The 25,484-nt window shown below is 35.5% G+C and overlaps 3 protein-coding genes and 1 long non-coding RNA gene across 5 annotated transcripts; 2 read left to right on the forward strand and 2 right to left on the reverse strand.

Annotated features, from left to right (window-relative positions):
• Nucleotides 1–5,388: 5,388 nt before the first annotated feature.
• LOC105783566 (uncharacterized) lies at nt 5,389–8,752 on the forward strand. The gene is made up of 7 exons (XM_012609106.2): nt 5,389–5,830; nt 6,075–6,193; nt 6,290–6,355; nt 6,455–6,652; nt 7,471–7,589; nt 7,773–7,878; nt 8,109–8,752. The coding sequence occupies exons 1-7, from the start codon at nt 5,611–5,613 to the stop codon at nt 8,661–8,663; spliced, it is 1,383 nt and encodes a 460-aa protein (XP_012464560.1). The 5' UTR covers nt 5,389–5,610; the 3' UTR covers nt 8,664–8,752.
• Nucleotides 8,753–9,348: 596 nt separating this feature from the next.
• On the forward strand, nt 9,349–12,528 carry LOC105783418 (26S proteasome regulatory subunit 6A homolog). The gene is given in 12 exon segments (XM_012608860.2): nt 9,349–9,666; nt 10,053–10,169; nt 10,499–10,606; nt 10,764–10,955; nt 11,063–11,144; nt 11,147–11,221; nt 11,224–11,252; nt 11,481–11,599; nt 11,710–11,797; nt 11,885–12,004; nt 12,083–12,223; nt 12,309–12,528. Coding segments are annotated over 12 exon segments (1,266 nt in total). The 5' UTR covers nt 9,349–9,549; the 3' UTR covers nt 12,387–12,528.
• A 3,936-nt stretch (nt 12,529–16,464) lies between these two features.
• LOC105781934 (uncharacterized) lies at nt 16,465–17,283 on the reverse strand. Its single transcript, XR_001129652.2, has 2 exons — nt 17,061–17,283; nt 16,465–16,781 (listed from the first exon to the last, which is right to left on the reverse strand). It is a non-coding gene; the product is annotated as an uncharacterized LOC105781934 (long non-coding RNA).
• A 5,864-nt stretch (nt 17,284–23,147) lies between these two features.
• On the reverse strand, nt 23,148–24,958 carry LOC105781101 (translationally-controlled tumor protein homolog). Of its 2 annotated transcripts, none has more exons than XM_012605679.2 (5): nt 24,855–24,958; nt 24,343–24,416; nt 23,737–23,865; nt 23,511–23,668; nt 23,148–23,444 (listed from the first exon to the last, which is right to left on the reverse strand). In XM_012605679.2, exons 1-5 carry the CDS (start codon nt 24,880–24,882, stop codon nt 23,327–23,329), a joined length of 507 nt encoding a protein of 168 aa, XP_012461133.1. In that variant the 5' UTR covers nt 24,883–24,958; the 3' UTR covers nt 23,148–23,326. The 2 variants fall into 2 exon arrangements, with proteins under 2 accessions (XP_012461133.1, XP_012461134.1); XM_012605680.2 differs by having other exon boundaries at nt 24,343–24,429; nt 24,855–24,942.
• Between the last annotated feature and the right edge of the window lie 526 nt (nt 24,959–25,484).

The following is a 25,484-nucleotide window of genomic DNA, read 5'->3' on the forward strand; positions in this document are numbered from 1 at the left end:
AGAGCCGCGTACATCTAAGATGGCTATTAAAACTCGTTGATTTTAGAGCTGCCGGTGAATTGAGTTGGGGGTCTGTCGTCTTGGCCACATTATATCTAGAGATGTGTGGTGCGACGCGCCGAGGAGAGCAAAAATCGGAGGCTGCCTGTCACTACTGCAGTCATGGGCACGATTTCGCTTTCCATTTCTACGTCCTCGAGTGGATCATCTATATACATTCTCACTCATAACGAGGTAAATTTTATATTAGAGTTTACAATTATTATGTAGATATTTAAAAATAAAAGTATGCTAAAAGTTTATTTAATTAGGTGGAACCATCCGGCAAGTCATGTTCGATTACCTACGGAACTAATATTGATATTTCCATCATTTGCTAGTCGATTGGTAATTAGTATTTTGTATTTAGTATTATGTATATAACCAATATTTCTATAATGTTCATATAGTTTCAATGGACACCATACGAGGATCCGACAATTAGGGCAGTAATTCCGGATGAGTTCTTACAAAATCCACTAGCTTGGCACGTGAAAGTCGTGTTGATCAACTACGCAACCGTGGAGCCGCACCAGACAGACAGAGTGCTACAACAGTTTGGATGTAGACAATTGATTCCCGTGGATCCTGAGGTGTTTGACGATCAACACAAAGTCGACCTTCGGAAATTGAATACGGATTGGCCGTGATACTAGTCCGAGTACATGGAAATGTGGGAAGATCGGTATGCATATATACCTACTCGGGAACCAATTATCGTTTCGGAGTTAGCGTGTGTTCCGGAATACATGCCATGGTTTAGGATCCATGGCAAGCCGTATTTACTGACGCCAAAGGAGAGACAGCGGCAAATACATGTCCAAAGGGAAATGCACGGGACTCTAAATCCAAGACGACAAGACGACGAAGGCAGCCCCTCAACAAGGCCCAGACATTCACCCAGCTCATCATCAGCGGCCATGCAATCACTAGGCCTAACGAGAGCACTGACACAGTCACCTGACGCAGCAGTTCAACCGATGATACCCACGCAACCGCCTTTTCAGATGATGCCAGGTGCGTTTCCTAGCCCTTATATGTATCCTAACCCTTATATGTATCCTTTTCCGAGTCCTATGGCAGGTTGGAGCCAAATGCCCTGTTTAGCTCCATTTTCTGTTATGCCGAGTGGACCGTTGATGTATAGGCCAGCGGCGCACGAGGGATCACAATAGGGGCTGTCGGGGAGCTCTCCTTTTTACCAATCTCCACCAATGTATGGGTTTCAAACACCGCCGCCGTTCGTGATGCAAACACCTCTACATACACTATTCTTTGAAGGTGGATCATCGTCCCAAGTCCGACAATCGGATCGATCTGGAAGAACCGAATCCTCACGGAAGAACAAAGAACCGCCACGGAAGCTAGACAAAGGAGGAATCTAGCAGAATCATTTACGGCCGCCATGTGGCAATCGAATCCTCCGGCATAGACATTGATTGTCAGATTTAAATTTATTTGTACAAATATTTTGAATATTTTGATATTATTTTATGTAATAAAATAGAAATTTTTTGAGTTATTTTGATATTATTTGATGTAATAACATGAGTTTAATTAATTTGTACAAATATTTTGAATATTTTGATATTATTTGAGAATTCTACTAACCATTAATACAATTATCAGTTAATATTTTTACATTCACATAATGTTAGATTAGAAAAAATGTTTTGACTATTACTAACAATTAATACAATTATCAATAAATAATTGAAAAAATATAATTTATTTACAATTACATTCAACTATTCCGATTAAGGCATGATCGGCTTGTATGGCCTGGATTCCTACACCATCCGCACAACTTCTCTTGACTGGCTGTTTCTCGAATATCCATATTGTTACGTATTCTAGTCGAGCAAGGTCGACCTTTTGGTTTACGACGTAATTCTCTATCTGGTAACAACTTAAAAGGAGCAAGAGATACGAGCGGTCACTTACGTTCATCTGGGACCGGTGGGAAAACGTGTCTCCAGACGCTGTACATGTTTTCTAATTTGTACACTTCGTCCACATAGCTCATCGGATCCAGACGGAGATTCTGACAAGCTGCAATAACATGAGCGCATGGATAACGAAATGCATCAAACATCCCACAGTCACAAGTCCTATTTCGCAAGTGTACACAATATTACCCGCCAACAACACCTTGGTGCGGTCTGTCAAACTCTGTCACGCGAAACCATAAATTGTCTCGATTGTGACACACTGTGTGCATGGTGTTTTCCATTGCCTTGGCCTTGTTAATTTCTTGAACTACCTTACTACACCATACATGGCCTCCCTGCATCTGGCCTACATAACTTGCTGCTCGCTTTGGAAATAGCATCACCAAACGAAAATATGTCTCTCGCACAACCGATGTTATCGGTAGATGGCACGTTCCTTTAAGAACAGAATTTATGCATTCAGCCAGGTTCGACGTCATATGCCATATCGTAGGCTGCCGTCGTATGCTTGTGCCCACTGTTCGAAACGTATGTTACAAAGGTTGTCCGCCCCTTATCCGTTAATTGAACGTAAAATTGCCAACATCTCGTGAAAACGGTCTTTATTTATTTCATACCCTGTCAATATAAGATCATAACGAATAATTTATACCACTTCTACCAATAAAACTAATTCAAATTGACAAACGAAATAATACAGATATAGACTAAATACCCATATTGGTCATTTGTCGTCGTTCGCTCTTAGATGGATATTGCCTGTAGTAGTTCGAAGCAACGTGTCTTAGGTAATATCTATGGTGTGTGCGCTGCCATAAGCTTCCCTGTCCATCAAATGCAGCGAGTATACCAGCGCCCCGATCTGAAATAACACAGATATCAGGTTAAGGGCACACATGCCTCTTTAAACTAGAGAGAAAGAAATCTCAGTCATCAGACGACTCCCCAGGTGTTATTGCAAATGCAATTGGAAGAATTCTCCCACTGCCATCCTGTGCCACTGCAAGCAATAGCCGATGAGTATACCTACCGAACATAAATGTACCGTCAATTTGTACCAACGGCTTGCAGTATAGAAATGCGTCTCGGCATTGCTTAAAGGTCTAAAACAGGCGTTTGAACACTTGGCATCCACGTAGCAATCGGTCGTTGTAGTACTCATGTTCTGTTTCAAGGTCTGTGATGACACCTGGGACGTATCTTTCTAGCACCTGACACCACTGCCATATTTCATTATATGAGACGTCCCACCCACTATGCATCTTCTCTAACGCCATTTGCTTAGCTATCCAAGCCTTGAGGTAAGAGGGCGTGTACCCCATTTGGCTACGAATATTGGCAATTAACACCGGCACTGAAGTCTTGGGATCTGCTTTAACCGTGGGCAGTATCAAGCTAGCTAACATAACTGAATCCATCTTCTGATGATCTTGTGAAACACCTATAAACCGAGTACATTAAATAATGCAACATCGCATAATAAAAGTATTATTTAGAAACCGTCAATACTGTACATGCAGCATATGTATGTGGACCTTTGTACTTTTTAATCTCCCATAACCTTGTCATTTTCCTTAACGAGGCGTAGATTTTCCATGAACATGTACCGTCTTGGACCACACACTTCGCCTCAAACTTATCAGATTTGGATTTAACGACGTGGTAGTTAACGCCGTTTTTGATGCTATGTTGTTTCAAAGCACCAATAAAACTATCCTTGTTGGTAAACTGATTACCAACTTCAAATTCACCGGAATCTACCCCCCGAACTTATACGATCACGCAACCGGTGTGGTAGATCTGGAAAGTCTAACGCATCATCTGCAGACAGATCGACATTATGCATGTGGGCTAGAGGTGAGTATGCTCTGAATCGTGGATTTTCTTCTTCATCTGAACTCCTTTTAGCATCTTCAGGTTCTGTTGGAATAGGCTCCGATTCAGAAAATAAGCCAACTTCTACACCATCCGGCCCAGGCTCTCGAGATGGATCCACATCGGAGTCATCTTCTAACCCACAATCATCTACAGCATATGAGGTCCCCTCACCGGTTGACGTCGTAGGGAGTACATCATCCTTTCTTCTGGGCATTTGATAACGTCCCCAATTAGATGTAGATTGCCACCCACTAGAACTTGATGCCGTTCCCCAGTACATATTTCCAGCATCAAACATCGAGCCACCGACGTAAATGTCCCATCCACCAACAGAGTGTCTTGCAGGGGATGTGCATTTGACATCGTTACCAAACATGGGTTGTTCCGTATTTTGTAACCTGCTAACCGAGTGTCGGCCAGTGGTTGTGTATACATCTCGAACACCGGTCGCAAGTACATCATTTGGTGATGTAAATTACATATAACTCAATATAAGGTGCTCCACTAGCAAGATAAGTCTGCACCATTAGCTCCAAGCTACGAGCACCTTTTATGTCGAACGAGTCATATGTCATCGGATCAACAGAAGAACAAAATTGATACGTGATAAACAGAACTTTCATTGGCGTCGTTCCGAAAATTCAACGCCTAATTATTTTACGAAGTTCTGTCAAATCTATGTTCAGGTTAAAAACTAGTCGCACCGTATTCTCCGAAAAAAAAACAACACCATTCTCGGTGTGGCAAACCTCACCATCATAGTAAATAACAACACTAATATGTTCACTCATATTTGAAACTCTAACCTTTTTAGCCTCTCTAAATTGTTTCTGCTGTGACTTATGCATTCTGAGAACATTTTTTGCCTCATTTATAGCCTCAGCTCAAACATGCTACTGTAGCAAAAGCGCATCCACGTGGGCGCGATTTCACAAATTCTTCTCATAAAGCATCCTGGTAGAAGCGATTTTATACTATTTGCTCAGAAACGTCAACTCAAAATTATTTCTTCCAGGACCAACTGTAGCAAAAGCGCGTCCAGGAGGGCGCGATTTCACAAATTCTTCGCGTCCATGTAATTTAATTTTAATTAATTAATTAATTTCTCTCTGAAGCCTTAAAAATATTAAAAACCCTAAAAAACCTAACGTGGGAAACACCGCGAAATCGCGTCCACATCAGCGCGCTTTGCTGACGTGGACACAAATCGCGCTTTCAAGGCCGCGCTTTGTTCCCATGTCAGCAAAACGCGCTGACGTGGACGCGATTTGCTGATATATCCTCTGACATCGTGCTGACGTAGACGCGATTTAGGAGAAAAAGGCCCATTCCGATAAATAATGAAATACTGGGCCTATTTTGATAAATTTAAAAAAAATTGGCTTTTTTTGGTATTTTGGCCAGTCAATGGTTGTTCAAAATTCTTTAAATACCAGATTGAAACAACCGAATACTATAGGGGGCAAATAATGTATTTAGCCTCATTTTTTAACAATAAAAACCGAGCAAAATGAACCGAAGTGGTGTTACGTCGGTTTAATGGATAAACCAAAGTTTGCTCAAAACCTCGCCGCCTAGTTGTACTCGTTTTCTTGTCACTTATTTCTTGTGTTCCGTTCCCTACACTCGCGCTTTTCTCTGCTTTCACCAGATCAAAAGGAAATTCAAAAGAAATAAAGATCGTACAAATAAGAATCTTTATTACGCTACTGAGAACTCTGCCCAGGAAAAAGCAGACGCAATGGCCGTACAGCGGTTAGACAGAGGCGATCTATGGAAGAACAAGGCTCGCGTTTTGCAACTCCAGCTCAGGCAGCGCTTCAGGGTGGCAGTCGATCGCCACCGTCCTTCAGTCCTTGCTGATCGTTACTTCTCCTCCTCGGTTCAGCGCTGGCTCCGTCGCTTCCGCGACTTCCGTCGCGATTCCCTCCCTTCTTCCTCCTCTTTCTACCGTAAAAAAGGTCGCTTTTCCTGCTCTGGTTTTCATGTCTTCGATCTATTTATGATTTTTTTTCGCTTTGTAGCAGTTTTATTTCCTTTAATTTTTTTTTTATAATTTACTATCAGAGGATGCAAAGAAGTAATTGTTAGGAAGTAAAATGACCTTTTTGTCCCCCCAGTTATTTCTAATTTCATAATTTGAAGATTTAAAAATTTATTTGAATTGAATTCTTAGCTTACCAATTTAAGTTTCTGGTCTTATAGTGAGTAAAGACTTTGACGTGGAGGTGGATTCAGCTATTTTTCGAATGCTTCAAGCTGTTGCGGTTCCTTTGATTGGAAATGTTTGCCATGTTTTTATGAATGGTCTCAATCGTGTCCAAGTACGTACGCTTTTGTGTAATTGAGAAAATTCTGTTGTGTTCTTTGCAGGTATTTCACAGTTTCTAGGAACTAATGCATGTTCTCTAATGTGGCAGGTTTATGGCCTTGAAAAATTACATGATGCTTTGCTTAATAGACCCAAGAACAAGCCCCTTATAACGGTATAAGCTGTGGTTTTTACTTTTTGTCAGTTTTAGCTTTTGTCTCATTCATTGGTGTTATGTTGAGTCCTATGCTGATGAAGGAATGTTTCTTTGCAGGTAAGCAATCATGTTGCTTCTGTGGATGATCCATTTGTCATTGCTTCACTGCTTCCTCCCAGAGTTCTTCTTGATGCTCAGAACTTGAGATGGACCCTGTGTGCATCAGATCGATGCTTCAGTAATCCCGTGACGTCAGCATTCTTTCGATCTGTAAAAGTGTTGCCAGTTTCTCGTGGTGATGGGATTTACCAGATGGTACATCTTTTAAATTTTGGCATATTCTTAGCAAGTATGGAACAGTGTGTGTTGAATAAGGATCAAGTCGATAAGTATACATCATGCAAGTGGGTAGAATCAATGTTACAAGGAATGTGGATAGGTCTTGTAAGGGGAATGAAAATTAGAACACAATCGCTACTTATATGAAACCTAATTTGATAGTATGGTTTTCTCTGGTTCGTTTAGTAGGAATGAAATATGATTATCGTAACATAAAACCTTATTTTTTGGAACTTATACATACGAATTTTATGTTCATATAAAGTACACAATTCTTAATTCTGAAGTTAGTGGATTGTTTTGTTTTACCCAATAAGCTTATAATAAACTATACATTAATCAGATCATTAGTTTTACTAAATTGGACCGCTAGTGTTCCTTGATTAGGATTGTGTATCAATTTGAAAATGGTCGGAAAGATAGCGATTGTGGTATGCATTGTTGAGATGAGGAACGTTTAACTGAAGGTGGAAAACAAAGAAGACGGATATATTATTGGCTTTTGAACGTCTTTGAAATGTATGATTGCTAATGTAGTCGAATAGTTTGATTGTACATACAATTTACATGCATATTGTTTAGTGCCTTTAAGGGACTTTGTTTCCTTTTCTGTTCCTTGAACTTCATATGATGCATAAGTTATGTAATATGTGTTAGACGTGAGATACTTGGACTTTCATCAACAGGTTTATAGTCTGGTATGTTGATTTTAACTTGCATGTTTATGCCTTCATTAATTACTTAAACATGTGTGGTTTATGCCCATTTCATCATTTTGATTCAATTTGTTGCAGGGCATGGATATGGCCATTTCGAAATTGAATACTGGTGGATGGGTTCATATCTTTCCAGAAGGTAGTCGTTCTCGAGATGGTGGAAAAACTGTGAGATCTTCTAAGAGAGGTGTCGGGAGGTGAGTGTAAATAACTTCCTATACAAATCTACATCTTCTCACATCAGGAAATAAACAGACCCATCTCTTGACAGAATCTGTGTTAAAGGGATAACTTTTTTCAAAAAAAATGGAACTTTTAGCCCATTTGTTGCTTTCCTTGTTAGTAACAAAACTTTTGGAAACATTGTTATGGTGATACAGGTTAGTTCTAGATGCTGACAGTACCCCAATTGTTCTGCCATTTGTGCATACTGGAATGCAAGATGTTATGCCAATAGGGGCCAATTTCCCGAGGATTGGCAAGACGGTATGTATTCCTGCTGTTATTCCTTTGCTTAATAGACATTAGTTTTATGTGCCACTGTCTGAGCTTGAATATCTCCAGTGGCTTCACAATGCTTTTACATGGTCCCGTTTATAGTAGCATTTAAGAAAAATCCTTCCTAATTGGCCGGTTATATTGGGTTTTATGTTTATGATCTCATTTCCTGTCAATAATTGTTTTGCTGAATTCTTTTAATACATGCAACTTTGTAGGTGACAGTTCTAATTGGAGACCCTATAATTTTTGATGATCTGCTTAACTCGGAAGAAGCCACAGAAGCATCAAGAGGAAAATTATACGATGCTGTCGCATCCAGAATTGGGCATCAACTGCAGAATTTGAAAGTAAAAGTCGACAAATTAGCGCTCGAGCAATCTATCCGATTAGAAAACCATAGCAAAGATGGTGCAGAACGAGCAGCCAATATCTTGCACCAGGTAGATTTGGATCCATTTGGGTTAGGAAGCCATGAATATATTAGGTATGAATCCTTGGTAGAAGAAACCCGAACGAAGCTGAATGATATGAGTCCCGAAGAAGCCACTGCAGATGTTTATACGAGAATGGGATATTCTTGTGAAGGCGGGATTGGTTCAAGGATTCGCAGTTATATGGATCCAACTGAATTGATGGGATTCGCAGCGAGAGGCTTGCTAATGAACTGCAGATCCAAGGAAAAGTATTCAGACACAAGTGACATACGCCCACTGAAGACTTGGAAACAGTATTTGGAAGCTAATATGCTAAAACAATGGAATACATGTTAAAATTTGGTGTTCGAATATGTAAATAAGAAACCTTGATATTTCAGCAGTTTTGATATATGCTAAATATAAATTTCCAGCTTTTACTTCTACCTCATGTTGCTCTCGTATCTCTACTAACTCTACACCACTAATATCAAATGTCTATAGCGTGTATTTACTTCCGATTTGATTACACTTCACATCGTGAATGAAACTAATTAATAAAATAATACATAAAATTTATATAATATTAAAATTAAAAGAAATTGAATTATATTATTTATGAGTCGATATCAAGTTAACTTATAACGTTTACTCAATCAAATATACTTTTAATATTAAAACCACTTATTTAATTTACAACTATATATGTATAAAATAATATATATTAAATAATTAAAGATATTATTAATTTATAAAATTGGTAGAGGTAACAAATCGTGCATATTAAAATGAATATATAAAATAAATTAAAATGAAATTTTGGTTGAGTAGTAAAATTAAGTTTTGTCAATCCAACTGGTGTGAGTTCAAATCATTATATTCATATTTTTCTTATTAATTTTTTAAAAATAAAATATTAAAATATCCTCAAATAATATAACTTTATTCTAGGTATATATTTGGGTTGTGCAGTGGAGTAATTTGAAAAAGAAAAGGAGCCCAAATTTGAATGAAAGAGCAGGCCGACGTGAAGGAAATAAGCCCATTGCAGATTCATCGGCTGAAATCGAATTTTTTCAAGCTCTCATTTTCTTCGACAACAAGAGAACTACAGTTTGGTAGTATAAAGATCTTCATCTGTTCTTCCTTTTTCTCTATTCTCTCCGCTTGTATTCTTTTCCTTCATTTTCCGACTTATCTTTCGCTTGAAATCATCGTTGTATTTTTTTTAAAACCCTCACCGATGGCGACCGCTATGGTAGAAGATTCTAGCTTTGAAGAAGACCAGCTGGCTTCCATGACTACCGAGGATATCGTCCGAGCTTCCCGTCTTCTTGATAACGAGATTCGTATTCTCAAGGTCCCTCTTTGACCTTGATCTCTCTCTTTCTCTCTCTCTCTCCCCCGCATTATGATTACTATTTTTTAGGGTTTTTGTTTTTGTTTCTTTTTTAGGGTTTCTTTTTTAATCCACAACTATCAATTTTAATCAGATGGTTTCTTTCAATTACTCGATGTTAATCGGATGTTAGTTTTGGGTATGGATTAAATCTAGGTAATGTTTACAAATAAGGGAATGTTCTTTAGTTTAGTTGCAAATTTTCTGGTTTATTATAATTGGGATATGTTGATGGTTAAAGCTATATTATTTTGTTTTTTATGGAAAAACTTTTTCTTCTTAAATAATGTAGCTATATTTTGATCGAATTTTCTGATTTTTGTTTTAATTGGTTTCTGGGATTAAAGGAGGAGATGCAAAGGACAAATCTCGAGTTGGATTCATACAAGGAAAAGATTAAGGAGAATCAAGAGAAAATTAAGCTTAACAAGCAGTTGCCTTACTTAGTCGGCAACATTGTTGAGGTAAATTTTTCTTCCTTCTTTTTCCCCCAATGAACCCTGTTGAACTTCTGTGTTAAATTTGTGTTCCAGTAATCTTTTATTTATTCTGTACTGGTATATATAATTCTGAATTTAAATAAACTCAAAAGAGTATTCTAAGGGGGCAGCAAATGAATAATGAGCCATTGCAGATGAATAATAAGCAAAGCTTCTGCTTGCATTTTAGTTGGACTAGATTGTGAGTATTGGATACAGATGTGTTTGACATGGCCCATGTCGAAAAATGTGTGTGGCACCCATGTCAAACATGGGTACTTGCTGCTTTAAATTTTAACTGCTCTTTCTTTCAGATATTGGAGATGAACCCTGAAGATGAGGCAGAGGAAGATGGTGCCAACATAGATCTAGACTCACAAAGGAAGGGTAAATGTGTTGTGCTGAAAACCTCTACTCGTCAGGTAATGGCACAGCATCATTTCTTATCTGCTACTAATAGGGAAAGTCGATAATCAGTTTTGTTTTTCCTTAGTTCAAGTGGTTACCAAAATCAACATCTTTGAATATCAGTTGAAAGCAAAACTGGATTGATCTTGACTTGTTTTATAATTACTACAGACCATCTTTCTACCTGTGGTTGGACTTGTAGACCCTGATAAATTGAAACCTGGTGATTTGGTTGGTGTCAACAAAGACAGCTACTTGATATTGGATACTTTGCCATCTGAGTACGACTCCAGAGTAAAGGCTATGGAGGTTGATGAGAAGCCAACTGAGGACTACAATGATATTGGTGGCTTGGAGAAGCAGGCAAGTTTTCTTAATTCCTACTGACCTTTCTGAGATTATCATTTTGTAACTGTTAAGCTAATGTTTAATTCTTTTTCCCCATTTTCTGATTGTTGTTCCTGGATCAGATCCAAGAACTAGTTGAGGCCATTGTGTTGCCCATGACTCATAAAGAAAGGTTTCAAAAGTTAGGCATTCGTCCACCTAAGGGGTGCTCTTATATGGACCTCCTGGCACTGGAAAAACCTTGATGGCCCGTGCTTGTGCAGCACAAACAAATGCCACGTTCTGAAGCTAGCAGGCCCACAACTGGTTCAGGTATTAAGTCCTATAGCCTTTTCGGCTTACTTCTCTATATATTAGATCCTGTCTACTCGTTTCAGTTCCTGTTGGAATCATTTTTTGCCATGCTCCTCACTTGGTTAGTATAACATGACAGAAAATTGTGAGTAATGGAGTAGTTTTTATCATTTAATGGTATTATTTTGTGCTTTTATATCGGCTTGCTTAGGCCCTATAATAAGTAAACAATCATGATGCATGTAGATGTTTATTGGAGATGGAGCAAAACTTGTCCGTGATGCTTTTCAGCTTGCAAAAGAAAAGTCTCCATGCATCATTTTTATAGATGAAATTGATGCAATTGGCACGAAGCGTTTTGATAGGTAATGCCATATCTTAAAATCTTCAGAGGCAAATTTGTTTCAAATCTGGTTGTGGCATTTATTTGTGGATAAAAACCACTGATTCTTGATCTGCCTGCTACCATGTGCAGTGAGGTGAGTGGGGATAGGGAGGTTCAGCGAACAATGTTGGAACTGCTTAACCAGCTTGATGGCTTTAGCAGTGATGAACGCATTAAGGTTTGACTTTGTGGTGCATCATTTTTTTTCTGTTATCTATTTGCTAAAACATAAGGGATCTATTTTAATATAATGAATGTATTATAGGTCATAGCAGCAACTAACCGAGCTGATATCCTTGACCCTGCTCTGATGCGTTCTGGTCGATTGGATCGTAAAATTGAGTTCCCACATCCCACTGAAGAAGCAAGAGCTCGAATCCTTCAGGTATGACTTTCATTGCTTCTGCTTCCATGGATTCAATCCTGGGCAGAATTTTACTAAAAGCTTGCATTGATTTTGTAGATCCACTCAAGGAAGATGAACGTTCATCCAGATGTCAATTTTGAAGAACTTGCTCGATCTACAGATGATTTCAATGGAGCACAGCTGAAAGCTGTTTGTGTGGAGGCAGGCATGCTAGCTCTTCGCCGTGATGCAACTGAGGTGCAGTTTCAAATCTTTTAGAAGTTTTTCTTTTATTTGAGGTGGGGGAGCTGCTAAATAACAAATTGGGGGTTGTGTTTTATAGGTGAACCATGAAGATTTTAATGAAGGCATCATTCAGGTGCAAGCTAAGAAGAAGGCAAGCCTAAATTACTATGCATAATGGGAGAGCATTTCAGTGCAAGAATGTGAAGGTGCTTGTGTTGAGAATAGGTTGATATACATATTTGACTCTCTGCCCAATTATGTTGTGTTAGGTTTTACTTGGTTTGCACTTAATTTTATATAAGAAAACTATTTACAAATGGATTGTTCTATTTAAAAGACTGAATCAGGTAGTTCAGCAACAGATTAAGATTGAGAGGGGAAAAAAAGTTTAATCTGAAAATTTTGTATTTGAATAGGAAATGAAAAAGAAAGAATTAGGTGAACTAGTTTTTTCTTTATATAAAATGGTCTGTTTAATGGAAAGATGATAATGAGATAACTTTATAATAACAAGTTTAGTTGTAAATGTTTATACATTTACACAATGCATATATTAGTAAATTAAGTAATCCTCAAATATATTGTGATATATTTCAATGTTAATTAATTGTATTTTGTTAACTTGAAAGAGGTCCAATTTATTTTAAGAAATTAAATTTTCTACTTTTCAAATTTGGAGTTGTTTTGTCTCATTAAGACTTAAGAGTTGTTATTATGCTAATTATGTCAACTGTTCATTAACCATTTAACACTTGATGATCAAAATTGAAAACAAGTAAATCCTTTTGGTTAAAATTTTATTAGAATTTTTAACAATAATTGATTCAAACAATATAGGTTTTTCTATACAAATTTGTTTAAAATTAAATCGAATATATTTTAATCAATAGAATTTGAACTTTTGAAATCTTTTGTTGAAGGTTGTTACCTTATTTGATCTAATAATTTATATACTAGTTTATTTGTAAAGGGTTAATAAATATGGAGTTTCTTGAATTTGACCATTTATATTTACTTGGTATCTATTTATTTCTCTAACTAGTACTTAAATTTGAAAACCGTAAGCCAATTTGGTTTTTTTTTTTTGTAAACATTGTTAAAATATGCTGACATGGTGTTGGCATGGCGCTAACAACCAATAGCATGGTGAAATGTGACATCATCGCATTCTGATATGTGGAAAAATATGTGTTTTTTTATAAATTTAAAATCTTTTTTGCCACGTGTTAAAATGTGAGGTTTGTAACACCCCAAAAGGTATGAAAGTAGTGAAAAATCGAGATTTTGCCCTCGATAAATTGAAATAAAGGAAAAATACGCAAATAAAAGTGATAAAAAAGGGGGAGAAGTTGAGTTATATCAATTAAAAATTTGATTAAGAAGTATATTATGATGTATTGGTTCAAGTAAGGACTAAATTGCAAATGTGAGAAAATTTTTGTGGCCAAGAGTAAATATTCAAATTTGAGGGGCTAAAGTGTAAATATAAAAACTTGAAGTGCCAATAGTGTAAATAATTTAAGGGTGGAAGGATCTAAAAACTAAGAAAAATGGATGAATTTGGACTAAATTGAATAAGTGAAAAAGTATGAGGGGTTAAATTGCAATTTTATCAAGATGCGTGATGATTCAATGTAGAAATTTTGAAGGATCATAAGATGCAAAATGATCATTTAGCAAGAAAGATAATTTTGAAGAATAATGATGATGGCGATATTTTAGATTAATTAAATAGATAAATATTAGTTTAGTAATATTTTGTTTTGATATTTATTTATATTTTATTAATTTTTACTTAGTATATGAGGAAGGAAAGATGAAGAGTCTTCATCCTTCCATCTTTCCAACGTGAGTAAGGAGGAGAGAAAAGAAAAACTTTTTTTTGTTTTGCAACTTAGTCCTTCTACAAAAGTTCACCATTTTCATCAAGAAATCAAAAGAATTTTCATAGCCACCAAGAGACAAAAATGATAAGGAGACTATGGGGAGCTAAAATACCAAGTTAGATTCAAGAAAATAGAAGTTGGAGGAGAGAGAAACTCAAGTTAAAGTTTGGTTTCAAGAGAATAAGGTATGGTATGTATGTTATGGTTTTATGTTATTTTCAAGTTTAGTAGTGAGAAAAGTATAAATATGGTGTTAAAGTAAAGATTTCTCGTGAGGAAATATTGTGTTTTTGACATGTTGATGAAGAAAGAAATTGAGAAAGTGAATCAAGTGGTAGGAAAACAGAAAAAAAAAAAGAAAGATTTTGATAGAAAAGAGGTAAGCACCCATGGACTTTCTTAATATTTAAGGATTATAATGTGAATTTAGTGAAATGTGTAGTAAGTTAATGAAACAAGGTGTGAAATAATTTAACATATGAAATAGGAAATTATAATAAAAATATAATAGATGTGTTATGTAATAGTGAAAAATATACAAAGTATTGAATAAGTGAAATTATGGAAAAATATGAAAATTTATGGAATTATGAACTAAATTGAAAGACTTGAGAATAATATGTGGTGGAAATAATATAAGTGAAATACATAGAAAATTGATGGGAAAAATAAGATAGTGGAATTAATTATGTGAATTGAGTTAGATGAAAAGAAAATTTATTTAATAGTGAATAATGAACTTTTATGACAAAAAAAAAGAAGTGATTAAATTGGAAAGTTATAAAAGTTTACAAGAAAACATTGATGAGTAAAGAATATATTAAAAAATACAATAATATATGAATATTGTAGTTAAAACTATAATTATTTTCTAAGTTGTGGAAATTAGGGCTATATCACGAATTTGAGAAAATTTATGTTAGAAATAGTAATAGTTAATATGTGAAAATAGATGTGGTGAATTATGGAGATATTAATAAGTATTGAGATACACTATGTGTTATTGAAAGGAAAGATATTGTTACATGAAATGTTGTAATGAGGACTAAATTTTAAAGTATGTAAAAGTGTTATATGAAATTTATAATAATAATTATTAGTGAGTTATGGAAGATTGTTAAATATGAAAACAAGTTACATGTGTTATTGAGAGTGGAAGACATAATTATACTAAATATTGCTACAAGGATTAATTTGTGAAAAGTGTAAAAGTGATATGAGTGCATTATATGATTTGCCCAAGTAGACAAGATAAGAACTATTGGGATATAGATGACATGTCATTAAGGAAATTTTAGCGCGCTTATTGTCTCGTGCTTTAGTGCTTACTGTTTCGCACTTCGGTGCCTACTGTTCTATTTGTATCAATTCCGAATATCCTAAGAATTTTTTTTGTCTACTAGGTCTCTGCTAAAAAGGTAAACAATTTTCGTTACAAGGTAGAAATTTATCTTTGATTAATTATCGAAATAATGAATCGATAAAGTGAAGATATAATCAAATTGAAGGTATTTGAGGAGTGTAAGAAAGACAGACTAGTAAGTTAAATATGTAAAAATAAATTGTGAAATAAATGATAAAGAGTAGTGATGAAATTATGAAAATTTATACTAAATGATGAAACATGATACATGTATTAAAAGAGTAGTAATTTCTATGAGTTGAATTGAGGACTTAAAGGATTAAATTATGAAATATGGAAAAAGTCACAAGTGAATATGATATTAAAATATTGAGATGTAATATGATAAATAAACAAAGACATGAAATGTTAGAAATTGAGATGTAATTTATTTTTTCAATTTTATTTTGCGATTTTTCTTTCAATGTTTTAATTTTTAGTTTTAAACCCTTTGTTGTTTTTATTTAAAAATAAAATTTTATAGATTCCACCTTACTCATGGCTAACTCTAAGTTTATTTCGAGTAAAAGTTATTTCTTACATTTAACTTTTTCAAAGTGTTTTAACTGAAAATAATAAAAATGATGGGAAAAATATCAAAAAAAGCCACTTTTTTTTTTAAATTTACCGAAATGGGCCCGATATTTTATTATTTACCGGAATGGGCCCTTTTCCCCTAAATCGCATCCATGTCAGCGCGAAGTCAAGGGACGTGTCAGCAAGTCGCGGCCACGTCAGCGCGCTTTGATGACGTGGTAACAAAGTGCGTCCACGAAAGCGCAATTTGTGTCCACGTCAGCAAAGCGCGTTGATGTGGCCGCGCTTTGTTGCCACGTAGTGCGCCTCTGGGGACGCGATTTCCCCGTTTTTCCCACATTAGGTTTTTGGATATTAGGGTTTAAGGTTTTTAGGATTTTTAAGGTTTTGGAGAAAAAAGTAAATAAATAAGGGATTAGAGTTTAGGGTTTCCTAATTAAAATAATTATAATTTATTCAAAATTGAATTACGTTTCGTGTTTATGGGTTTTTAAGATAAAATCAAAGCAGGATGCTTTATCAGAAGTGTAATAAAAGAATTTTACCCGGCCCATTTAAAACAGACCTAACTAGGGCCCAATATCCCATTTTAGCCTAACCCAATTAACCTAAGCATTAAACAGACCTAGGAGGTTGATGGTTTCGGCGCCGCAACCACCCACGCTTAGCAAACCGTTCATCGAGCCACGTCATTGCTCGCACGTTCGGCAGTCTCCATAAGGCTCGTTCCCACGTTCTCCTCCACCTGCAATAAGCCACGAACGGCACAAATAAGACAGAGAAAAACGAAAATAGGAGGGATTTTTGTTGTATAAAAGGCGAATCAACTTATGTTAAGGGGGTTAGCAAATTTTGTACTAAAAAAACCGAGAAAGAAAATACCAGAGAAAAAAAACATTTTGAAGGTGACGGATTTGGTTTCTTTTCCTTGCATCTTTTTTACTGTTTTTACTTTATTTTGTCTCTCTTTTGTTTCTTCAAAACGACAAAAAAAAAAACGAAAAGGGGAGTAAAAGGGACTTACCGTCGCGAGTGGCGTTGGGGGATCTCTTCATTCCGTCGTCAGAATGAGAGAGATGCAGAGTGGCAGTGAAGGAGGAGGGTTGCGGCGCACTTGAGGAATGGCAGAGGATAGTGTTTTAGGGTTCCAAATTTGGGCATATATAGGTCGCTAAACGACGTCGTTTGGGGCCTGTTTCAGTGGCCCCAAAACGGCGCCGTATTGATCATGCCCGTGTGCAACCCGATCCGACTCGAGGAGGATCAGCGTTTTTTTAAAAATGGACTATTTTCGAAATTAGTCCTCATGATTTATGGTGTTTTCAAAATTAATTAATTTATTTCTTCTAAATTTCACCACATGTTTTATAATTGTTTCAAATTGGTCCTATGTTGCGCAACATTGTAGGAGGTTTGGGTAATTTTCTCGTTCAGTCCTCCCCCCGTTGCGCGTGTCTTAATTTGCTCCCTTTCACGTTATTTTGAAATTAGCTTTTTAAATTCTGTTTTTTTTAATTTAATCCTTAATTTATTATTTTTAGTTTTTATTATATTGTTAATATTGTTTATTTACGTTATTATTACTGTATGGTTATTAGTTCATTATTATATGTTATATTATTATATTTATTTATATAGGAGCATATACATATTAATACATATATATATATATTTGTTTGTCTTTTAAATTTTTTTAAATATATATACTATATACATATCCTATATTTTATTATAACTTTATCTTTCTTAGCTTTATGCACATATGTATGCGTATACCTTTGTATGTTATAGTATTTTATATTTTCTATATCTTACAATCCAAACGTATTATTTTCTTATAATATGTATACCTATATACCCACATTATTCGACTTTTTTTTAAATATATATCCTTCAAATTTTCTTTTGTATATACATATATGTCCATTTTTTTATAATTACCAATATATTATGCTTATATTTTCTTTATTATATAAAATAACTTTTTTTTATTATGTTATTTTTGTTATTTTGTTTACATGTATATATGCATCAATATTTCATCATACTTTTTAAATAAGTATTTTGATTTTATCAAAACATTAAAATTATTTTTATGATTCAAAGGTTTTCAAAATAAAAAACGATATTCAAAGTTAGGGATTCTCGAGGAAAATTGAACTCTAACGTATTGGGTTCCGATTTTCTTTATTGATTCCAAATAACCGAGAATATTCGTTATTTAAAATATATAAACAAAAATCATTTTCGGGAATTCAATATGTTATATCATAACGCATTGGGCATGACATATTGCTTTCTCGAAATGAAGATCTTCTTTAAAAAATTAATTAAAAGGTGATATTCAAAATTTAGGGATTTTGAGAAATTGTACCCTAACGTATTGGGTCTCAATTTCTTCCCATGACTTGAATAATTGATTATCCTTTTCAGATTTCAACATTTGAGTTTAACAAAATCTTTTTAATTTTCGACACCAAGACATTAAATAATTAATTTGGTACCGAATTTTGGGCGTTACGAGGGTGCTAACCCTTCCTCGTGCGTAACTGACTCCCAAACTTGTTTTCTCAAATTTCGTAGAACAAATTTGTTTTTAAGGTGTGCCAGTCACACCTAAATCATGGATCGGTGGCGATTCTATTTTTCTTTGTTATTATTATTATTTTTAAAGTCGACAAACTAATTTTTGTTTTTTCAAAAAAATGGTTTCGACAAGAAGGATTTCTGAAGTCGCGCCCACGTGTACGCGCTTTTGCTACAGTAGGTCCTGGAAAAATAATTTCGAGTTGACGTTTCTAAGAAAATAGTATAAAAAACGCTTCAAGCAGGATGCTTTATGAGAAGAATTTGTGAAATCGCGCCCTCGTGGACGCGCTTTTACTACAGTAGGTCCTAGAAGAAATAGTTTCGAGCTGACGTTTCTGAGCAAATAGTTTTAAAAACACTTCAAGCAGGATGCTATTTGAGAAGAATTTGTGAAATCGCGCCCTCGTGGACGCGCTTTTACTACAGTAGGTCCTGGAAGAAATAATTTCGAGTTGACGTTTTTGAGCAAATAGTTAAAAAAAACGCTTCAAGCAGGATGCAAATAGTTTATGGTTTTTAAGTTAAGGGTTTAGGGTTTTTAAAGTTAAGAGTTAGGGTTTTTAAGTTAAGGATTTTGTGTTTTTAAGTTAAGGGTTTAGGATTTTTAAAGTTAAGGGTTAGGGTTTTTAAGTTAAGGGTTAGTGTTTTTATTTAAGGGTTAGGGTTTAGGCTTTACGGTTAGGGTTTTTAAATTAAGGGTTTAGGGTTTTTAAGTTAAGAGTTAGGGTTTTAAGTTAAGAGTTTAGGGTTTTAAAGTTAAGGGTTAGGGTTTTAAAGTTAAGTGTTAGTGTTTTTTATTTAAGGGTTAGGGTTTAGGGTTTAAGGTTATGGTTTTTAGGTTTAGGGTTAAGGGTTTTTAAGTTAAGGGTTTAGGGTTTTAAATTTAAGGGTTAGTGTTTTTAAGTTAAGGGTTAGAGTTAGGATTTTAAGTTAAGAGTTTAGGGTTTTAAGTTAAGGGTTTAGGACTTTAGGTTAAGGGTTTGTGGTTTTTAATTTAAGGGTTAGGGTTTTTAAGTTAAGGGTTATGGTTAGGGTTATTAAGTTAAGGGTTTAGGGTTTGTCAATTAAATTATACATTTAATTATAATTTATAAATTTATAAATTTTTAATAAATTAGTTTAGGGTTTTAAAGTAATAACTCAAGAAAATTTCTATTTTATTATATAAAATAATATAAAAATATTTAAAATATTTGTACAAATAAATTAAAATACAAATCAATCTCCGTGCCCCCCAGATTCAGTGCCATATGGCGGCCGTCGACGGTTACGCGCTGGATTCCTCCTTTGTCCAGCTTCCGGCGGAGGTTGTGGTTCTTCCGGCGGGGATTCTAGTTCTTCTGGTAGGGCATCTGGTTGTCGGAGTTGGGACGATGAGCCACCTTGATAGAATAGTGAATGTGAAGGTGTTTGCATCACCAACGACGACGGTGTTTTAAACCCAAACGGTGGTGGGGATTGGTAAAAAGAAGAGCTCCCCGATGGCCCCTCTTGCGATCCCTCGTGCGCCGCTAGCCTATACATCGACGGTCCACTCAGCGTAACAAGAAATGGAGCTGAACCCTCCAACCTGCCATAGGACTCGAAAAAGGAAACAGATAAGGGTTAGGATACATAAAAGGGCTAGGAAACGCACCTGGCATCATCTGAAAAGGCTGTGCCGTGGGTATCATCAGTTGAACTGCTGGGTCGGGTGACTGTGTCAGTGCTCTCGTTGGGCCTGGTGATTGAATGGCCGCTGATGATAGGTCGGGTGAATGTCTAGGCCTCGTTGAGGGGCCAGCGTCGTCGTCCTGTCGTCTTGGATTTAAAGGCCCGCATCTTTCCCTTTGGACATGTAATTGCCGCTATCTCTCCTCTGCCGACAGTAAATACGGCTTGCCATGGATCCTAAACCATGGCATGTATTCCGGCACGCATGCTAACTCCTGAACGATGATCGGTTCCATAGTAGGTATATACTCATACCGATCTTCCCACATTTCGATGTAGTTGGACCAGAATCTCGGCCAATCCGTATGCAGTTGCCGTAGGTCGATTTTGTGGTGATCATCAAACACCTCAGGTGCCACGGGAATCAGTTGTCTACATTCAAATTGCCGTAACACTCTGTCTGACTGGTGCATCTCCATGGTCGCATAGCTGATCAACGCAACTTTCGCGTGCCAAGCGTTTGGATTTTGTAAGAACTCATCCGGAATTACTACCTGAATTGCCAGATCCTCGTATGGTGTCCATTGAAACTATATGAACATGATAGAAATATTAGTTATATACATAATACTAAATACTAAATACTAAATACTAAATACCAATCGATTAGCGAATGATGGAAATATCAATTTTATTTAATACTTACATGTGCTTCCAACTGTTGGTCTAATAGAAGCCGTATATCTTCAAGAGAGGTAGGTAATCGAGCATGACTTGCCGGATGGTTCAACCTAATTAAATAAATTTTTAGCATACTTTTATTTTTAAAAATCTACATAATAATTGTAAAATCTAATATAAAATTTACCTCGTTATGAGTGAGAATGTATATGGGTGGTCCACTCAAGGACGTAGAAATGGAAAGCGAAATCGTGCCCATGACTGCAGTAGTGACAAGCAACCTCCGATTTTTACTTTAGTCGGTCGCGTCGCCCCGCACATCTCCCGATATAATGTTGCCAAGAAGGCAGACCCCCAACTCAATTCACCAGCTGCTCTAAAATCAACGAGTTTCAGCAGCCATCTTAGATGTACGCGGCTTCGTGACAAGTCCGATATCAGATAACCTCCAATTATCTGAAGAATGTATGCCTGAGCATATCGGATTCTTTCTACTTCGGTTGAATCATCATCCGAATCCGAGAATGTGTCTCGTAACCAGCCCATCTCGATCTTACCTCCGTCCATTTTCTCCGGAATAGCGCCCAAAAGCTCGTAGCACACCGCTCCCCAATCGCGAGATTGGGCAGACCCGGTGACTGGGTACCTGTCCACCGACAATCCCAATTGCAAACTGACATCTTCCAACGTGATAGTGCACTCCCCACATGGAAGATGGAATGCGTGCGTCTTGGGTCTCTACCTCTCGATCAACGCACTGATAAGTTTCGGGTCCACCTTGCATCCCTACTACCGTGCCACGTGCAAAAACCCACTTCCATGGTATTTCTCTACCAACGGTGATGGAGGAGCATGCATATTCTGGATATTGCATTCCAATATCCGATTTACAGACTTTTATAACAAATAATAAATTAATAATTATCTAAAAATGCATAAATAAAAAAATCTTAAATAATATTTAAAAATTAAATTTAACACTTACCATTTTCATTTGTTTGACGGATATGTGTTGCTTATCAAGACGAGTCAATTCTCCGGCCATTGCTGAAATCGTACAAATTTTTACAATTTAAAAAAAATAATTTTTTTTAAAATTATTTAAAAATAGGGATTTAAGAGAAATTTAAGAGGAAATTAAGAGCAAATTAAGAGGAAATTTAGAGGAAATTGAAAGGAAATTTGAGAGAGGATTAATTTGTGAAAAAAAATAAGGGGTGGTATTTATAGATTTTTTTTTACTTTTGGGGGGGCAACGGTCAAAAAAATGACCGTTAATCGTTTCACGCTGTGAGCAAATCGCGTCCCCAAGGCGCACGTACGGCAACAAATCGCACCACGTCGGTAGCGCTTTCTTCGACATGGACTCAAATTGTGCTTACGTGGACGCGATTTGCTGCCACGTCAGCAAAGCGCACTGACGTGGGCGTGATTTGCTAACACGTTCCCTGACTTTACGCTGACGTGGACGCGCTTTAGGGGAAAAGGGCCCATTCCGGTAAATAATAAAATACCGGGCCTATTTCGATAAATTTAAAAAAAAAATAGGCTTTTAATGGTAAATTGCCCAAAAATGATCTTTTCCTTTTATTTTTCAATCCAAAAATATATTATTTAATAATTTCTGAAAAATAAAACATTGACTTAGTTGTTAAAACGAAATACCCTTTTATTTCTCAAAAATCTAAAGATTTACATAATATCTCGAAGTTTAAGTTGTAGCTCAAAACTCAAAGTGCCCTTTTATTTCTCAAATTATCTCAAAGTTTATTTGGTTATATTATAATTTACCATAATCACACTATCAATATTTTATATTAACATAAATTTATTTCTAAATAATTGTTATTATATAAGATGTTGTTTGATACATTAAAATTCTAAATTCTAAATTTTTACTATTAATTTTTATAAATATAGAATTTGTATAAGAAAATTGTTTGTTAAATTAGTAAAATATTGGTAATGAATATAATTATGTTATTTGATATTTTAAAAATATATATTTATATTTTAACTTTAATCTCATTAATATGATTTTATATTATTTTAAATAAAAATTAAATATTTTATAATCAAAGTATAGAAAAAAATTAGATATAATTACGTAATAATTTGAGAGATTAGAAGTTGGCCACCACAACAGATACCACTTGGCCATCAAAGAAAGACATCCCTAACAGATTCATTTAGAAGAAAATAAAAAATACAGTTGCTATTTTATTCCTGGTATACTTATATGTATATATATATATTGATAACCACAAAAAAAGATGTAAAATTATAATAGTAAACCCCCAACTTTAAGCCCCTTGAATGAAATGAAAATCTAGAATTACACCTGTCCAGCAATGACTATCACTCCCATTAACACTTGACTTCCTTCAAGCCATAGGGGAAGTAGAGGAAAGTGGGGTTGGTGGCGCCGTCTTTGTAATACGCAAACACTAAGCTACCATCATCATGCATGCTTTCACCCACAAAACTGCAAAATCAAAAATTAAAACTCAATAATAATTCCAGGGCTCAGAGTTGGAGTAGCAGTACGTACAATTGAAGATCTTTAAGCTTGGCAAGCAAAAACTTGGTTGCCCCCTCTATGTTCTTCTTGAATGTCTCTTGCTTTGCTGCCTCCAATTTTGGTGCCAAGTTCTTGATGTACCTCTTCATGTACGTAACAAACTGCTTCTTGTCAAATGCAGGTTGCTCCTACCATTTCAAACAAACCCTTGTTATTATGTGATATAAATTGAGATGAACGGGGGTTGGTTTAATACCTGAAGTCGGAAAGTGTCAACAATGTCGACCACCTTTATGGCTTGGTCGTCGACACCTTCGTCTTCGTCGCCACCTTCTGCTGAAGGGTTTGCACCAATATCTACAGTCACAGCTCCTTGGACAACCCACTGCATGTATCAACCAAATTATCTTTTCTTGGGTTTAAACGCAACTCCAAGAATGGCAACAAGGTGGAGCGGTTTCGTTTGCTTACAAACTCTTGATTTTCTCAATCCTGCCCCCATATTATTTTTACAAAACTACTGCATTCTTATAACATTAAAAAATTATAATCAAAATATTTAAAAAATCTAAAATATGTTATATTTGAAAAAATAAAAATAATCATAAATTTAAAAGAAGAGAACTTATCCTGAAAAAACCAACCCTACTCAAGTCATTACCATACATATTCTTGCAACCCTAAGATAGGGTCTGAAAACTTAGATTTCAAATTAGTTAATAACACTCGTAATTATTTCTTAAATTCATACTTTTCCAAATATATACACATCACATAAATAGTAAATGAAATCCAAATTCATATTTTTAAGAGTTGCGATTAACAGACAATTGAAAAAAATGAAGAGGGAAAAGATTCAAACCTTCCCTTCTACTTCCCATAACATTCCATTCTCGATTTCCTTATATGGGAAAGAATCTGAGAGGAGCTCATCACCTGAATTTACCAACTTTACAATTACGAGATTAAAAAACAATTTTTTAATTCAATCCAGGGTACCCACATTTGTTAACCTTATCAAATAGGCAGCGATTTAGCTAATTCTCTTTCAAGATATTATCTTCCAATTCAGGGCTTTTTTTAAAAAAAAACAGAAAATAATTGCCCAGAAAATCGTTAAAAAAATAGATAACCGATAATCAAATAAAAAATCAAAACAAAAAAATCTTCTAATTTTTTTCTGTTCAATTCTCTGGAAAAATAAAACCTCACAGATCAAACCATTAAAAAGAAAGTATGCTGAAGTATCATCATCCTTGTATATAAGAAAGGAGGGGTTGAAAGAAAGGCAAAATTTCAGGATATCCCAAATACGATTCAAACAGAGCCAAGAAAAAAGAGAGAGAAATTGAAGAGGAAATAAAAGATTGATACCTGTAAGAATATCCTGATAAACTAACATATTTGCTAAAAAATTATCCCCTCTGACTCTCTCTTTCTGTGTGTGTCGTTGGAGGCCGTAAAAATTTAAAAATTGAAGTGGAAATTTATAGCGGCAGCGAGGATTTATAGCGGGAGCTCAAAATAAAAAAAAGGCCTCTCCCTCCCTCTCAAGGATTCTCAATTTACGGAAATACCCTATATGTTAAAACGAATCACTTCGGAATTTGAAATTAATTTATTTTTAACTGCAGCAATTTCCGCCTTCAACTGGGCCCCACCATTCCTATGTTTGTGTTTCACCCTATGTTTTTTTAAAAAATTTCTACAATCATCTACCAAAAAATATGGGCAGGGTAAGCAAACTCAATTCAATTAAAAATTTGATTTCTTTTTCCTAAATCTCATTGTTTTTGAGGTGGTCATATTTATCCTCCTCTCATCGTCAATGAAGGAATAGTGTATAGAACTTAGACATTGATAATAGAGTGGTATGTACATAGAGTTAGAACTATATGAATTTTTGTTGTAAAATAATTGAGTGGTTTCAAAATTTCGTCATGCATGTTTAATATCATTTTGTATCTTGGGATAATCTTCCTTGGATGGATATAGTTATGTGTT

The sequence above is a fragment of the Gossypium raimondii genome, chromosome 13 (genome assembly GCF_025698545.1).
Source record: "Gossypium raimondii isolate GPD5lz chromosome 13, ASM2569854v1, whole genome shotgun sequence".
NCBI classification, from domain to species: Eukaryota; Viridiplantae; Streptophyta; class Magnoliopsida; order Malvales; family Malvaceae; genus Gossypium; species Gossypium raimondii.

Coding starts and splice junctions, on each gene's coding strand:
- LOC105783566 (XM_012609106.2), top strand. CDS start 5,611: ATGGCCGTACAGCGGTTAGACAGAGGCGATCTATGGAAGAACAAGGCT. Junction 6,653..7,470: donor GTGATGGGATTTACCAGATG/GTACATCTTTTA, acceptor AATTTGTTGCAG/GGCATGGATATGGCCATTTC. Junction 7,590..7,772: donor TCTAAGAGAGGTGTCGGGAG/GTGAGTGTAAAT, acceptor ATGGTGATACAG/GTTAGTTCTAGATGCTGACA.
- LOC105781101 (XM_012605679.2), bottom strand. CDS start 24,882: ATGTTAGTTTATCAGGATATTCTTACAG. Junction 24,417..24,854: donor TTATCAGGATATTCTTACAG/GTATCAATCTTT, acceptor TGGTAAATTCAG/GTGATGAGCTCCTCTCAGAT. Junction 23,866..24,342: donor TATGGGAAGTAGAAGGGAAG/GTTTGAATCTTT, acceptor TGATACATGCAG/TGGGTTGTCCAAGGAGCTGT.